Source organism: Peromyscus maniculatus, chromosome 1, assembly GCF_049852395.1.
Source record: "Peromyscus maniculatus bairdii isolate BWxNUB_F1_BW_parent chromosome 1, HU_Pman_BW_mat_3.1, whole genome shotgun sequence".
NCBI lineage: Eukaryota > Metazoa > Chordata > Mammalia > Rodentia > Cricetidae > Peromyscus > Peromyscus maniculatus.
In genome coordinates, this window is record NC_134852.1 from 186,634,977 (window position 1) to 186,649,338 (window position 14,362).

Consider the following 14,362-nt stretch of genomic DNA (forward strand, 5'->3'; position numbering starts at 1 on the left):
ATTGATAGAGGATGCCTATGACCATTTAGTCCCTGGTTCAAACACAGGTATACCTCATAATCACCTGAGGATTCTGATATGTTTGTTTGAGTGATTTTTTTTTCTCAGACAGGATTTCCCTGTGAAGCAGTCCTGGCTGTCCTGCAACTCACTCTGTAGAGCAGGCTGGCCTCAAACTCACAGAGATCTGCCTGCCTCTGCTCATTGAGTGCTGTGATCAAAGGCATGTGCCACCACCACTTGGCTTGATTGATTGTTTTAAAACTGATTTTAAATCTAATCCTGGGGTGTTTTCAGTTTAATTTTTTTCCATTTCTCATTTATCTTTTCTGTGCATTACACACACACACACACACACACACACACACACACAGTCGTAATAAAAAATACATGGTTGTAGGCACATGCACCCACATACAGTTAGCTATTTGTTTCTTTTCAGCCTAAAACTGTTTGGCCAGTTTTAGGTTCTGTTTATTACAGAGACAAAGGGGGAAGAGGTGAAATATCAGTCTGAGCCTGAGCATGAACCACACATAACTGGCACCAATGTCACATAATAGAAATAGGGGAAGAATCCCTTTTGGTCCTCTGCTTGCCATGGACTGTAGTGATTTGTAAAACGAAACACTCCAATATATTACCATGGAAGTAATTGTGCTCAAACATGATTGGCTTTCACATGCATGTGCACAGAGGGTTGTCTTTTACCCCAACATGAGCCAATGATGTTTTAGAAGCTGACCTAGTTATTAGGAATGTTTCCCAACAAGCAGCATTCTACCAACTGTGGGATAATTCCCCTTAAATGATAACAAGGATAATTAGTATGAGAGTGTGAGCAGACCTCATGAGACTACTCACTCTATGCAGGTAAGGATGGAAAAATGAAATTCTTCATCTTTTTCTCAGTTTCACCTTTTTGAAGATATAGCACAGAACTGTTAAAGGAAGAATCTTTTTGGTACACTTATGGGCCCTGTCCAGTGGATCAAAGTTTGGTGACATCTCCTCAAAATGGAATCTAGACTGGTTATAAAACGAAGTCTCCTTTAGCAATGGACAGCCTGACAAACCGACAATATGGAGTAGCTTAGAGGAAATAGAACATGTCCTGAGCTCAACATGCTTCTGAGAAGCTCCTGTAGGGCAGAGGCTGCAGTGACTCCTATGCACTTGAAGGTCAGTTCAAGGAGCTCTATGCAGGGCAGTTACAGGGCTGGTTCAGAGAAGCTGTATGTGGATTCTCTGGATTTCTCTCAGTTGTCCTGTAGCTGGATGAGCAGACAGTTGTCACAGTCAGTTTCACATTCAGCTAATGCTCAAAGAGAGACAAACTCAATGCAAAGAGAAGCCAATTTTGAGTAAAGATACTTTTCACCTTGGTCCTTTCAATCCTGTTTTTAAAATGTATTGTTCCCATTTGTTTCTGAGTTATGTGACAGGCTTGTGAATATTTGTGATGGGGGGGGGTACCAATGTGTATCCCTGACTGTGAGAGACCAGTATTGTGGGGATTTAACAAGGCAACTCCATGTAGTTAAAAGGTGGTTTATTTTGGGGTAACTTAGAGCCACTAAAAGGGGTTGGTTACAGGATCTGGGAGAGGTGAGGTGTAGTCCAAAAGGGTTCTCTGCAGAACTCTGACTTTCAGCATCCAGGATCACAAGGAAACAAAAGGGCTGGCCCATATAGATCTTCTGTGTTAAGGGCTCCCAACTCAGCCCAGACCCATGGTCAGGTCATAGGTAGGAGTGGTAGTTACCAGAAGCCTCACGAGAGGTAGTGCTTCTAGGTCAAAGCTGGAACAGCTGTCCCCTAAAGACCAGCGTCATAATCATGCAGGGTAATAAAAATCAATGCCTCCAGTGGGCATTGGTGGTGCACATGCCTTTAATCCCAGGACTCTGGAGGCAGAGGCAGGCAGATCTTTGTGAGTTCAAGGCCAACTTGGTCTACAGAGGGAGATTCAGGAAAGGTGCAAAGATACACACAGAAACCCTGTCTCGAAAAACATAAACAAAAATAAAAGTAATGACTCAGAGTAGTGAGGGATAGAAAATTTTTTTTTATCTGGGGGACATTAGAACAAAATTTTAATCTATGACTGCTGAAATAAGGAAACACACATGCCTTCTGATGATAACTTTCTCTTTTACTTCATCTTAAGAAATGGTCTCTGACTCTTTCTGTCTCCACACTGCTACATATCTCCACAATACTGCACACAGCCACATGTCTTTACATACATACATATTTCACATGGTACACATCTCTCTTTTTACACATTTCTCTTCTACATCTCTTTTCTACACAGCTTCATCTTCCTTGTCTCCACACAGTTACAAATCTCCACACAGCCACAGCTGAACATCTCATTTACACAGCTCTGTCCCCAGACAGCCCTTTACACAGTTCCTAGGCACAGCTCCTCTACATAGCAGCAGCTCCTTCACACACCTCTCTCTCTCACACTCACTCTCACACGTTCTTCTGCTAGATTCTTCATTCACTGTTTACTCACTCTTTCACCCACTCACTCCCTCACACTTTCCTCATGAATCTTCCTCACTCTCAGCACACACACACACACACACACACACACACACACACACACACACACTTCACTCACATTCTGCAGCACCTGTCACAATGCTCTACGTGGTCATCTTTCACTACATCGCTACTGCCTCTCCACAACCAAACTCTGGACAAGTATTAGTTACATTTTCAGAGCCCCACCCATTCTCACAACACACATAATTCTCGTAGCTTCTCTTAGGATAGTAATGTCACATTGACCTATGCACTAAGCTCTAAGTTGGTGAGGGGTCTCATACATTAAACTGTAGCATTAATCTTAGAGTGTCCTATTAATTAAAACAAACCCTGAAACAAGTATTGGGATGAGCACTGGAAGACCAGAGAGAAAAAACAAGTGACAGCTAACCTCACCTGGCCAACTTCTCAGCTGATCTTGTTTCCTCAGACTGGAAGCCTCTGTGTCCTCATATCCAAATGGCTCTGAGCTGAACTGTGCTGTTCAAAACCTAAAAACTTAAGCAGCCAAATGCTTTTAGTTCCTGGTCTTCACACCTTATATACCTTTCTGCTATCTGCCATCATTCCCTGGGATTCAAGACGTGTGTCACCATGCCTAGCTGTTTCCAGTGTGGCTTTAGACTCAGAGATCCAGAGCACTTTCTGCTCTGGAATGCTAGGATTAAAGGTGTGAGTGCCAACATTTTCTAGTCTTTGTATCTAGTGGCTGTTCTGTCTCTGACCCCAGATAAGTTTATTAGGGGGCACAATATTTTGGGGAACACAATACCACCACATTAAGCCATTGGCTGAATCCTGTGTGGTCAGTGCACATGAAGAGAGGGAGCCACTACAAGACTATGTCTTGATGTAAACAGCCTGGCTTTGATGTAGCAAAAAAGAAAAGAAAAAAAAAAACCACCACTGAGAATTAATCTTTGTGTATTCTTTGTAGGGGTTGCTTAGTCTGTTTTGGACTTGTTCTAATGTCTTGGACAATGAGTTAAAGGCTGTCATGGATACAGAACACTGTTGCTTGCCTGTGTCAGTAAAGAATACTACTCTGGTAATATTTCTCTTCATCAGAAGTATACAGCTTAAACAGAAATCCATAGCTAAATGTGTGTCCAGAGATGTAAAACACACTACCAAGGCACCATGGAAAGCACCCCACAGCTGTACTTATTAGGGATGCATACCAGTGGTACCCGAGAAATTTACAGACAGAAAACAACCGGTTTCCACAGCCAGTGAACCTACTGCTTTGCCCAGTGAGACTAGTCGTTAGAGACATACACATCTGGTGAGTTGACTTGTCAAACACTAGTTGTCACCTGTCATATACAGCCGTGGCCCTCAGATAACGTGTCATGACATATTGTCAAGGTCACAGTATAACCCTACAGATTTAATTCTCTCCACCACTAAGGATTCTGGTGACTGATTCCAGGAGGCAGACTTTATAAAAAGGATTTAAACTGTCACACGCCTAGCACCACACAGAATCATACCTCATCTTTTTCATAATTACACTTCACTGGGAAAGTGGTCAAGGAGCCCCCATCTCCTGATGGTGACAGCTGATTGAGAGTTAGGGATAAAACTCTCTGGTCAGGGAAACTTTGACTAGAGTTTATCATTCTATCAAGGATATGGAGTTAGATATTTGAGATCCTTTCAGTGATTTTTTTTTTTTATATTTGGAGGAGTGAAGGATGAGCTATATTTGGGGACACAGCAATGAATGGCCAGGCTAATCAAGCAGACAATAGTGCTGTGAAAGTAGGTTACCAAGTGCACAAGACAACAGACTAAGGGACTTGACCTTGGTCTGGACCAATCTGAGCCCCACCTGTTGCAGTTTCCTACACTGGTCTCACCTTTAGCATAGGATAGCATCAAGGCTGTGAATACAGCATTCTCTAGAGAGTCTATGCTTGGCTCTTGCTTATGTGGCTATGACTGCTAGCTAGAGCCCTTTAAAAAGAGATACCTCAGGAGAAGGTAACAGAAAGCAAGACTCCATGACTTTAGGCTCTGGGAAATTGGCCTAGTTAATGAAGGGCAAACTCCTAAAGCCTCAGGGAGAATGAGAAGCTCTGCAGAGGGAAGAGGACTTGAATGATCACACCTGCAGCAGTTCCTAAGGACAGCCACACACCAAATTACCTGGGATGTACCCCTTCAAGACTGAGGGGGATCTCATCTGCAGATAGACACCTCCTTCCCCAAAATTCCAATTTGCCATGCCATCAAATCCATGAGTGTGGTTTAGTTTCAAGCAGACAGTGCAGAAGTGCAGTTCTTTTGACTGAGGAACTATGATGCTTGTGGAGATGCCAGGCTGGGTCTTTATGTCCACATCAACTCCATTAACATCCTAACATCATGGCCTGGTGCCAGGGATCTCTCTCTCTCTTGATAGTTGAATGGAACTGACATGTGACTCTGTTCCAGATTCCCTCTTCCCATTGGTTCAGAGGAGAGAGGAGAAGGCCCACACCTGTTTGCCCTCAGTTTCCCTGAGGAGAAACCTGCAGGCTTTAGTTTCACTTTCTCTTTCAGCTTCCTACTGTGACTATAAAAGCACAAAGTCACAAACCACAACTCACAGAGGTGTCTCCCTGCCCTTCTCTGAGAGTCCAGTTGGTGTGAAAGTCCACAAGACAGCAGAGTTAGAAGACAGGATTCTGAGGAGCCTGTCCTGGTGAGAACCCAGAGAACTGCTGCCACCTTCACAGCAACCATGGGGTAAGGATTTCCCTGCTCTGCAGTTTGAGTGAACCCAGGACACAGACATTTGCTTGTGGCCAGGTCTGACTGAGTCTGCTTCTATTCCTTTGTTCTGTCTTCTGCCTTCTCTTTCTGCTACTGCAAAAGGGAACAAGGATGCTAATTGCCCTGAGTGTCCAAGGATTCTGTATAATGGGTGTGCTGTTGGCAGGGGCTGGATGGGTGACAGCAAGCTGGCTTTAGTTTTAAAGGCTGTCTCACACATGTAGTTGGAAACACCTGGGGAGACTTTAGCAAGCTCATCTCACACAGAGAGAGACAGTTACCAATGAGAACTTCAGCAATGGACAAGTTACCTCTCTACCTACTTAGAGCTTCCAAGGAGAGTTGCTACTTAGCGGGTTCTCCTTCCCCTTCCTCTGACTCCACTTGATTTTCCATGGGATGTACCCAGCAGAGATAACACTTGAGATGCTGTTCACGGTTTCTGTGTGAATACATATAACATATATTCACTGCATATGCAATATATACTATATATATTCAAGAAATACTAGGCCCCCAGTAGAGTCTTATTCATGTGAATGCCCCTGGGTTTTTATGTTTGAAATTGCCATTCAGAATAAAAATACCAGTCAGTGGAGGTGTTTGTACTGAATCTTTGCTACAGTGAGCGTCTGTTGACTTGGAGGATTATTTTTCTTTATTTATACATAAGACCATCTATCGAACATGAATATGGAGGCGGCTGAGAGTTGTTGGGGAATGGTGACATAGAATACAGAGTTCACAACAGTAGGAAAATATGGAGCCAAGCTAAGTAGAGGGAAGAGGTCTGTAGGACCTGTCAGGTGATGGTTATTTTCATAGAGTCAGTGACTCGGGTGCTTAAGTATTTAGTTTGCAAAGGCATTCCTGCAGAATGAAAAAGGATGCAGATATCCAACCTCACAGGGTATCCTGAGCATCTACATGGGCAGTGGGATCCTGGCTGCTCTCTGTCCAGGATGTCCACACAAATGTTGTTGCCCCTGTGCTGCTCAGCTTTCCTGCTGCAAGGACTTATGCACAAGTGCATGTGCATCCTCCTTGGGGCACAGGTCCTCACCAGGATCCTTGTGAACTCTCAACTAGGCAGATCTTCCTGGACAGCTGGTGTTCAGTTTTCAGGTGATTTTAGCTGTCCTGCCAATGCCTTTATTTCCCATACGGTGTGGGCACAATCTCTAATTCACTGTGCACTGCTGTAGACAGGGAAAGCAAAGAAAAGCAGGATTGAATCTGATGCCCCTGGGCCATGAATAATCTGCATACAGAAATTTCTTCATCATTTGTAAGTGCTCTGTAAAAGAAGGAATAACCACACATTTGGTTATTTCAGAGAGAGAAAGAGACAGAGAGAAAAAGGAAGAGACTGAGACTGAGAAGACAGAAACTTCTTATGCTTTTGTTTCTTTCTAGTCTGGCTCATTAAATATTACAGGTAAAGACCCGGGTCTAGTCACAATAGGGAAACCTTCCCCGGGGCACTTTTGAAATATCCAAGTATTTGTGTCCAACATCAATGAACTGGATCAGTGCCACATGATTAGTAACAGAGATAGAGACATTTCATTACAAAACAGCACTCTGGAAAATGAGAAGGGACTAGTGAGCAGAGGGATAAGAGCACTGGGCTGTGGTGATATATTGTGACTCCAAATATATTGTGCATCCTAATAAACTTATCTGGGGTCAGAGGACAGAACAGCCACAAGATACACATAGAGGCCAGAATATGATGGTACACATGCTTTTAATCCTATCACTTGGGAGGCAGAGATTTATCCAGATCTCTGTGAGTTCAAAGCCACACTGGAAACAGCCAGGCATGGTGACTCATGCCTTTAATACCAGGAAGTGATGGTAAAAAGAAAAAAGGTATATAAAACATGAGGACCAGGAGCTAGAGCTGGTTAAGCTTTTAGGCTTTTGAAAAGCAGTTCAGCTGAGATATATTTGGACAAGTACTCAAGGCTTCCAGTCTGAGGAAATATAATCAGCTGAGGATTTGGCAAGGTGAGGTGGCTGTGGCTTGTTCTGTTTCTCTGATCATTCAGGGTTCACCCCAAACCTAGCTTTAGGTTTGTTTTTATTAATAAGAACTAGAGTAGCTCTAACTTGAGGACACAAGGACAGGTCTCCTCCTAGTGGTAGATTTTCTTCAATACACTAGTAGATAATAGTTTTTTTCTATCGTGGGCCATTCTTTATAATGAACCATGTGAATGCTACCCTGCCCCATTAATACAAGTTATTATTCTATTACTCAGTATTTTTTTAGGATAATTTTAGGTTTTCTGTGTTCATTGTTTATGTACAACTTTTGTGCATCCCTTGGGCAAAATGGACCCTTCTCCAACTTCCTCTCACCTTCTCTGTTGCAGTGACTGATTTCTACACATTCAACAACCTTTTGTGTGTCATTTCACACTTCCATTACCATTCTTGAATGACTGATTACAGTGATAGAGACAGAGTTTCCAGTTGCCAAAGGCTAAAAAATCCGTGAGGACTAAGGCTAGAGGTGTGCCTGTCCAGGGTAGCAGGAACTGGAGGCAGTGGTGATGAAGGAGCCTACATCAGCTGATGAATGTCAGTTCCAGTGCTTAGATCATTAAGGGGAAGAATGACAGTTGTCCATGTGTCATTGCAACCACCTCAGTTTCCTCACTTGTTCTCCTACTGTACATGTGTAAGATGTGAAAAACCCGGAAAAGGAGAAAGCTGAGTTTTGCACTGATTGGGAAGCTTTCCATGAATCTATACTCCTCAGAGGTAAAGGAGGAAAACACTATTCTGACCAAACATCCCATCATTTCAGTCATGGTCCTTTTCCTGTTCCATGCACTACATCGTCCTCTAGTCAATAAGGTTTAGGGAAGTTCTGCATTGTAAACTTGTCAAATGAAAAGAAAGAGGATTTGAGTTGGACAGAAGGTTTCTAGACTAAGGTGAATTTTAATTCAGGACTCAGTGTGCCAAAGCTCACAGTCACACAAAGCTTCCATGGAGTCAATGGTGGTTTTATGTTCCATTCTTACAGTACAGGAAACTGATGTTAATGCTCCACAGTAGGTGGTTTCTGAAAGGTTTATTGTGGGATTATAATTGGGAACTCCACTGAAAGAAAGAAGACAAAGTTCCTTTTGTACAGCAGTTCTCAATTATGTGTCACCATCCATCTGGGAGACACATATCAGATATTTATATTATGATTCATTACAGTAGCAAAATTACTGTTAGGAAGTGACAATGAAATAATTTCAAGTTTGGCAGTTGCCACAAGTTGCTTACCTGTTTTAAATGGCTACAGGATTAGGAAGGTTGAAACCACTATGGTCTAGTAAAATTGGGACCTGGAAGAGAGGGTCCATCAATGGTCGCTAGTGCATTGTTCATAACATTCATGGATGGAGGCATGAGGTATGGGTGAGCAAGCCTGACCAATTGACTGATCCATGAGATGTCTAGATGGCTGACTGTTTCCATTAGCCAACCCTTATTGCACAATGCTAATGTGCTCAGCTATGGGTAAAACCTAAGAGAACAGCACACCTGTATTCTACTATTCTTGGCATGGCCAGGTGAAAAGTGAAGACAGCTGGTTTAAGCACTATGTTATCTCGGGTCTTTGGCAGAGACAGCTACCAACAGGACCAAGGGCCTTTTTTGCCTTCTGAGCACAGATTGGTCTCCAAGCTGCTTGCTTTTGGGTTACTACCCTGAAGCTAACTGACTAGATTCTATAGGTGGTTCTCTGAGACAGGAGTGATACATAGTTTGGAATTACTTTTACTGCTCTATTGGAAAACAAGAAAAGGCATGAAGTTGTTTAAGCATCTTTAAAATAAAGGGATTCTTTGTAACCATAGGAGGGGAGAGCTAAGTTGACTTACTCTCCAGAAGCTCCCCAGATACATCATCCAAAAATAAAAGTTCTAGAGAAGAGTCATATCCCCAGTGTCACAAGGCAGAGAGCATGTTCATTAGTTCTGCATGAGCCTATGGAGAACAGCTCCTTGTTTGTGTCTGAGATGAAATAGGCAGACATCCGTGACTTCTCCTCCACAGTCAGTTTTTACCACACAGACAGGTCCTGTCTATGTCAGCTCAGGTGGCATAAACTTGTACATATAGTCCTCAAAACATAAGGAAAGGGGAAATAGAATTTTAGAGTTCCAAGCCTCAGGTAAGGACACTGACATGCATGTTTTTGTGCCTGTATCTGTTTGTCAATGTCCAATCTTGACTGAAAGGATTAACATACAACCTGAGATTGTAAGTACAGGTACATGTACATGCATGTGCAAGAGGTCTCTGGCAGTACAAATAAATGGAGATGAGAGATTGATTCAATAATAAATCAAGAAATTCTATAGAAACAAATGGTCAGACTTTTGGGACATAAGCAAGAATGTTGTGAAATGTATTTAGCTTGGAGTTAATTGGCAATTTTTGGGCCATATAACAAATAACCTGCTTCCTTCTCACAGAGAGAATGCTGAAGGTGATCAGGTCAAGGAGAAATTGATTGAACTGAATTGTCACTTCACATGGGTGCTGTTTTTCGAAGACCTTGACATACCTGATTTGGAAATGAGGATCTCTGAGAACCTTGAGTTTCTAGACATCAAAAACCAAGTGGGGATGTTCAACCTCAGGGCCTATGTGAATCACCTGAAAGGCCAGCATGAGGAAGCCCTGCAGAGCTTGAAAGAAGCAGAAGCCTTGATCCAGGAAGAGCAGTTGGGCCAGAGAAGCCTGGTGACCTGGAGCAACTGTGCCTGGGTACATTACCACATGGGCAGGTTGGCAGAAACCCAGACCTACCTGGACAAAGTGGAGAACACATGCACGGCATTGGGCAGTCCCTTCCGCTATAGTATGGAGTGTGCCGAGATGGAATATGAGAAAGGCTGGGCCTTGCTGAAGTGTGGAAGACAGGATTATCATCGAGCTTTCGCCTGCTTTCATATGGCTCTGAGAGTGGATCCTGAAAACCCAGAATACAACATTGGCTATGCAGTTGCAGCCTATCACATAGACTTTGATGATGATAATATATCTCTAGAACCCCTAAGAAAGGCTCTAAGGTTAAATCCAGAAGAACCGAATGTTAAAGTGTACCTTGCGCTGAAGCTTCAGGATATAGGATTAGCAGCTGAAGCAGAAACACACATTGAAGAAGCCCTCAGCAGCACATCCTGCCAACCCTACACATTTTGCTCGATAGCCAAGTATTACCGAAGGAAAGGCTGCATAGACAAGGCTCTCAATCTGCTACACAGGGCCTTGCAGGCGTCACCTGCCTCTGGCTACCTACATTACCAACTAGGGCTCTGCTACCGTAGACAAGTGATACAACTGAGGACATCCACTGATAAGCCGGCCCAAAGGCATACGGCACAACAGGCTGTTCTTGAATTTCAAGAGGCTGTGAAACTAAGGCCCAGATTTGAGATGGCTTATGTTTGCATGGCAGAAGTTCAGGCAGAAATTGGCCAATATGAAGAAGCAGAGGCAAATTTCCAGAAGGCACTGAAAATGATGGAACTATACATTAATCCTGAGCGTCACAAACAGCAGGATATTCATTTACGCTATGGCCTTTACCAACAATTTCATCGGAAATCAGAAGACAAGGCGATTACCCAGTACTTAAAAGGTCTTAATCTGAAAGAAAAAAACGTTGTCTGGAAGAAACTACTCGCAGCTTTGGAGGAAGTGGCCAGAATATATGCTTGCCAGCCTGGTCGACTTGTGAAGAGCTATAGCTTGCTAGGCCTCATCCACAAACTGAAGGGGGACAACGAAGAGGCCATGAGGTACTATGAATTGGCTCTGAGGCTCACTGGGGGAATGAACCCTAAGTTTTAAATGTAGCTCACATCTGTGAAGTGAATGTACTCATAACTGAGGATTCCTGCCCTCTTTGCCAGTTTCTTTCTCAACTCTTTTCATGCCTCATTGTGGTGTCTATAGGGAACTTGCACCCCACTGCATCTGCTCACTTACTGACCAGGACTGACCCCTGCTGATCTGCAGTCCCTTGAGCTGTGGGATCCTAGGACATCTTTTCCTTATGGCTGTGTCTTGGGAATGCAAGTCTTCCATCCTCTGCCTGCCAGTGTCCTGGACAAAAGTCTTCTCCAAGGAAGCTTTTACTTTAGGTCAGCAGATACACTTAGTACAGTGCAGTGTCAGAAAAAACCAAGTGAGCCAAGGGGAGAGTTTATAAGCTAAGAGGGCTCACCTTACTGCAGAATCATTCATAGCTAATAAGAGTCTTAAGTTTGGGGAAAGCCAAGCAGGGGAAACCTGCCGGGTCCTTAAGACAGAAAATGATATAAGAAGATATGTCCAGTTTTTCTGTGCTATTGATAGTGTGTTATATGTGATGTTTTACCCTCAAATAAAATATATTCAGTAAAATTCCTTGAATCACAAAGTCTTCCCATGTAATTTGTTGATAGATTGGAAAGGATATCTATCCCTTCAGTGTCCTCAAGAAGGCTTGGGATAGCAGAATCATCTAACAGAAGTCTAGTGGCAGGCAGTTGCACATAAACCCTGCAAGGGGTCTGTGTAAAGATGAAGGCTATATTTCATCCTCCACATTATGAGATTGATAGTAAGGGTGACTGATGCAGCCTTGTTACCTGACAGCTGCTGTTTGTCATTGTGAATTATAGTGCTTGGGATGGCTTTAGGGTTCATTCACCTGATATTTGGGGAAATACCTCTGGTATTTTTAATAGATGTTTCTTTGATAAGCCAAAATCATGTTTATTACATTCAAGCATAGGAAAACTCTCAGGATTCATAATACTGCTCCCTAATTGTCTCAATGGATGCTGAGGAAGAGCAACTGAGGGAACAAAAGGTGGGTTGGAGAGAGAATGATTGAGAGACAGCAGGAGGTCATGCAGTTTGATTCAGAAGCTGGGTTCTGGGAACTTGGCAGACTCTTCTCTTCCAGGAGAGCATTTTCACACTTGCCCAAGGGACACACCTTTTCTAGGTTTTTCAAGGGATGATATGTGGGTCAGACACTGGATGTTTCACGCACCTGGGGTGTCATATTATGTCTAAGTCTTCTCCCCTTCACTTACCTCCATGAGAGTTGTAGTCTGGAGGATCTTAACTAGAGAACATTAATGCTTAAAATTCTCCCCTTGATTAAAATACCCTGTGGTTCCAAGATCCTGAGCTCAGCAAGCCCAACATGCACCCATGTGCTCTGTGTCTCTGACCCACACTGCCCATGCTCAGGAGCACTTCCCCATCCTCTGCATCTCTTCTCTCCTTGTTCCTGCTGTTTAGCTGTCCTGTCAGCTCTTTTGAGTTTTCTTTGCTCTTCCTTATCCCCTCTTAGTATAACCACCCTTTTGTTATCCCAGTCTTCTCATTCACAGAAGTGCATGGATGAAACTACAGCAAGTTGAAGTGTGCTCTCCACAGCTGTGCAAGGAACAAGCATGGGTGACACAATACACAGAGACTGAGAGAATGAGAAAGCCTACGAATACATATGACATACATTAAATTAATAAAGTTAAGGCAAATCAATGTGCATTATGTTTTTGAGTATCAAGCCACAACTAATAATGTCCCTATTATTAAATATAGATTGTATGTGCTTAGTTACCACTACTGTTCCAAATGTTCTATGGTGACCTGTAGGTCAAATGTAGGACAAATGTCTACTAACTTGACTTTCCATGGACTGATAATGAAAACTTCATAACAAAGATATAGAAGAAGGTAGTGAATGTGGATCAGTGGCATATTTTGTGCAAAAGCTTATTATGGCCTTAGTAGAAAAGCATTGTGATCACCCACAGTCACTGTAATGCTTTCCTTCAACTATAATTTCCCCAAATGGCACAGCAATTTCTCCAGAGCTTGCTAATATAACATAAGTACCAGAACACTGATATCAAGCTGGGGGTGGAGTGGACAGTGACTCTCAGCTATTGGATTTGTTCCTAAAGTGATAGGCAGACAAGTCACTAAGACCTACTCAGCACAGGCTTAAGATAACAGGTTTTTAAAGAATAGTGATGGCTTTGAACAAGTCATAGGTATTTTGTATGGAACACCTTCCCTAATGCTACAAATTTGTACCAAGTCAGGAGATGTGTGTTAACATCTGTGTGCACCCTACAGTCAATAGAGCATATATAATCGCATTCTTTTCCCTTGTCTCCTTGTGCATTAGAAACACACTGGCCATCTTCTTCTCTAGAGAGTCCCCAAGAACAATAGGTACAATGTAAAAAGGATACTGCAATGGGGCCCCTCACAAAATCCCTGAAAAATGGCCTGGACCCTCAGCTGAGTCACAAATCAACAGTCAAGCAATTTCAAATTGATAGAGAATGCCTAGGACCTTTTGTCCATAGTTCAAACTGATGTACACATCATAATCACTTGATAATTCTGATTTGATTGTTTGATTTTTTTTTCCTCAGACAGCATTTCTCTGTGAAGCAGTCCTGGCTGTCCTGCAACTCACTCTGTAGTCCAGGTTGGCCTAAAACTCTCAGAGATCTTCCTGCTTCTGCCTCTTGAGTTCTGTGTTCAAAGGCATATGCCACCACCACCTGGCTTGATTGATTGTTTTAAAACTGATTTTAAATCTGATTCTGGGGTGTATTTATGTGGGCTATCCACAAGCCTAAGCACAATTCATTCAGATGTTCTCTAACATGCAGTGAAGATTTAAATCTGCCAGCCCGTTCCAATCACTCACTACTGAGGCAGAAATATGGCAGTTAGCAGAGGTGACATGGCCTTTCACAAAAGGTCAGTCTCGTGCAGTTGCTTTGGATAACTGGAATGAGTCTGATAGCCTATGCTGACACATCATTTCCTGAAGGTTTCTTTATTTTCCCATTCTCATTTGTCTCTTATCTGTGCTTCACACACACACACACACACACACACACACACACACACACACACACACACACTCACATGTAATCATAAATACATGACCATAGGCACATGCACCCACATACAGTTAGCTATTTGTTTCTTCTCT

At 42.9% G+C, this 14,362-nt stretch overlaps 1 protein-coding gene across 1 annotated transcript; it reads left to right on the forward strand.

Annotated features, from left to right (window-relative positions):
* Positions 1-8,692: 8,692 nt before the first annotated feature.
* Positions 8,693-11,249, forward strand: LOC143271189 (antiviral innate immune response effector IFIT1-like). The gene is made up of 2 exons (XM_076563406.1): positions 8,693-8,739; positions 9,810-11,249. Exons 1-2 carry the CDS (start codon positions 8,693-8,695, stop codon positions 11,191-11,193), a joined length of 1,431 nt encoding a protein of 476 aa, XP_076419521.1. The 3' UTR covers positions 11,194-11,249.
* Positions 11,250-14,362: the final 3,113 nt, after the last annotated feature.

Excerpts from the sequence above, each read along its gene's own strand:
- LOC143271189 (XM_076563406.1), top strand. The coding sequence starts at position 8,693 with ATGGTCGCTAGTGCATTGTTCATAACATTCATGGATGGAGGCATGAG. Across the intron at positions 8,740-9,809 it reads TTCATGGATGGAGGCATGAG|AGAGAATGCTGAAGGTGATC; the intron begins GTATGGGTGAGC and ends TCCTTCTCACAG.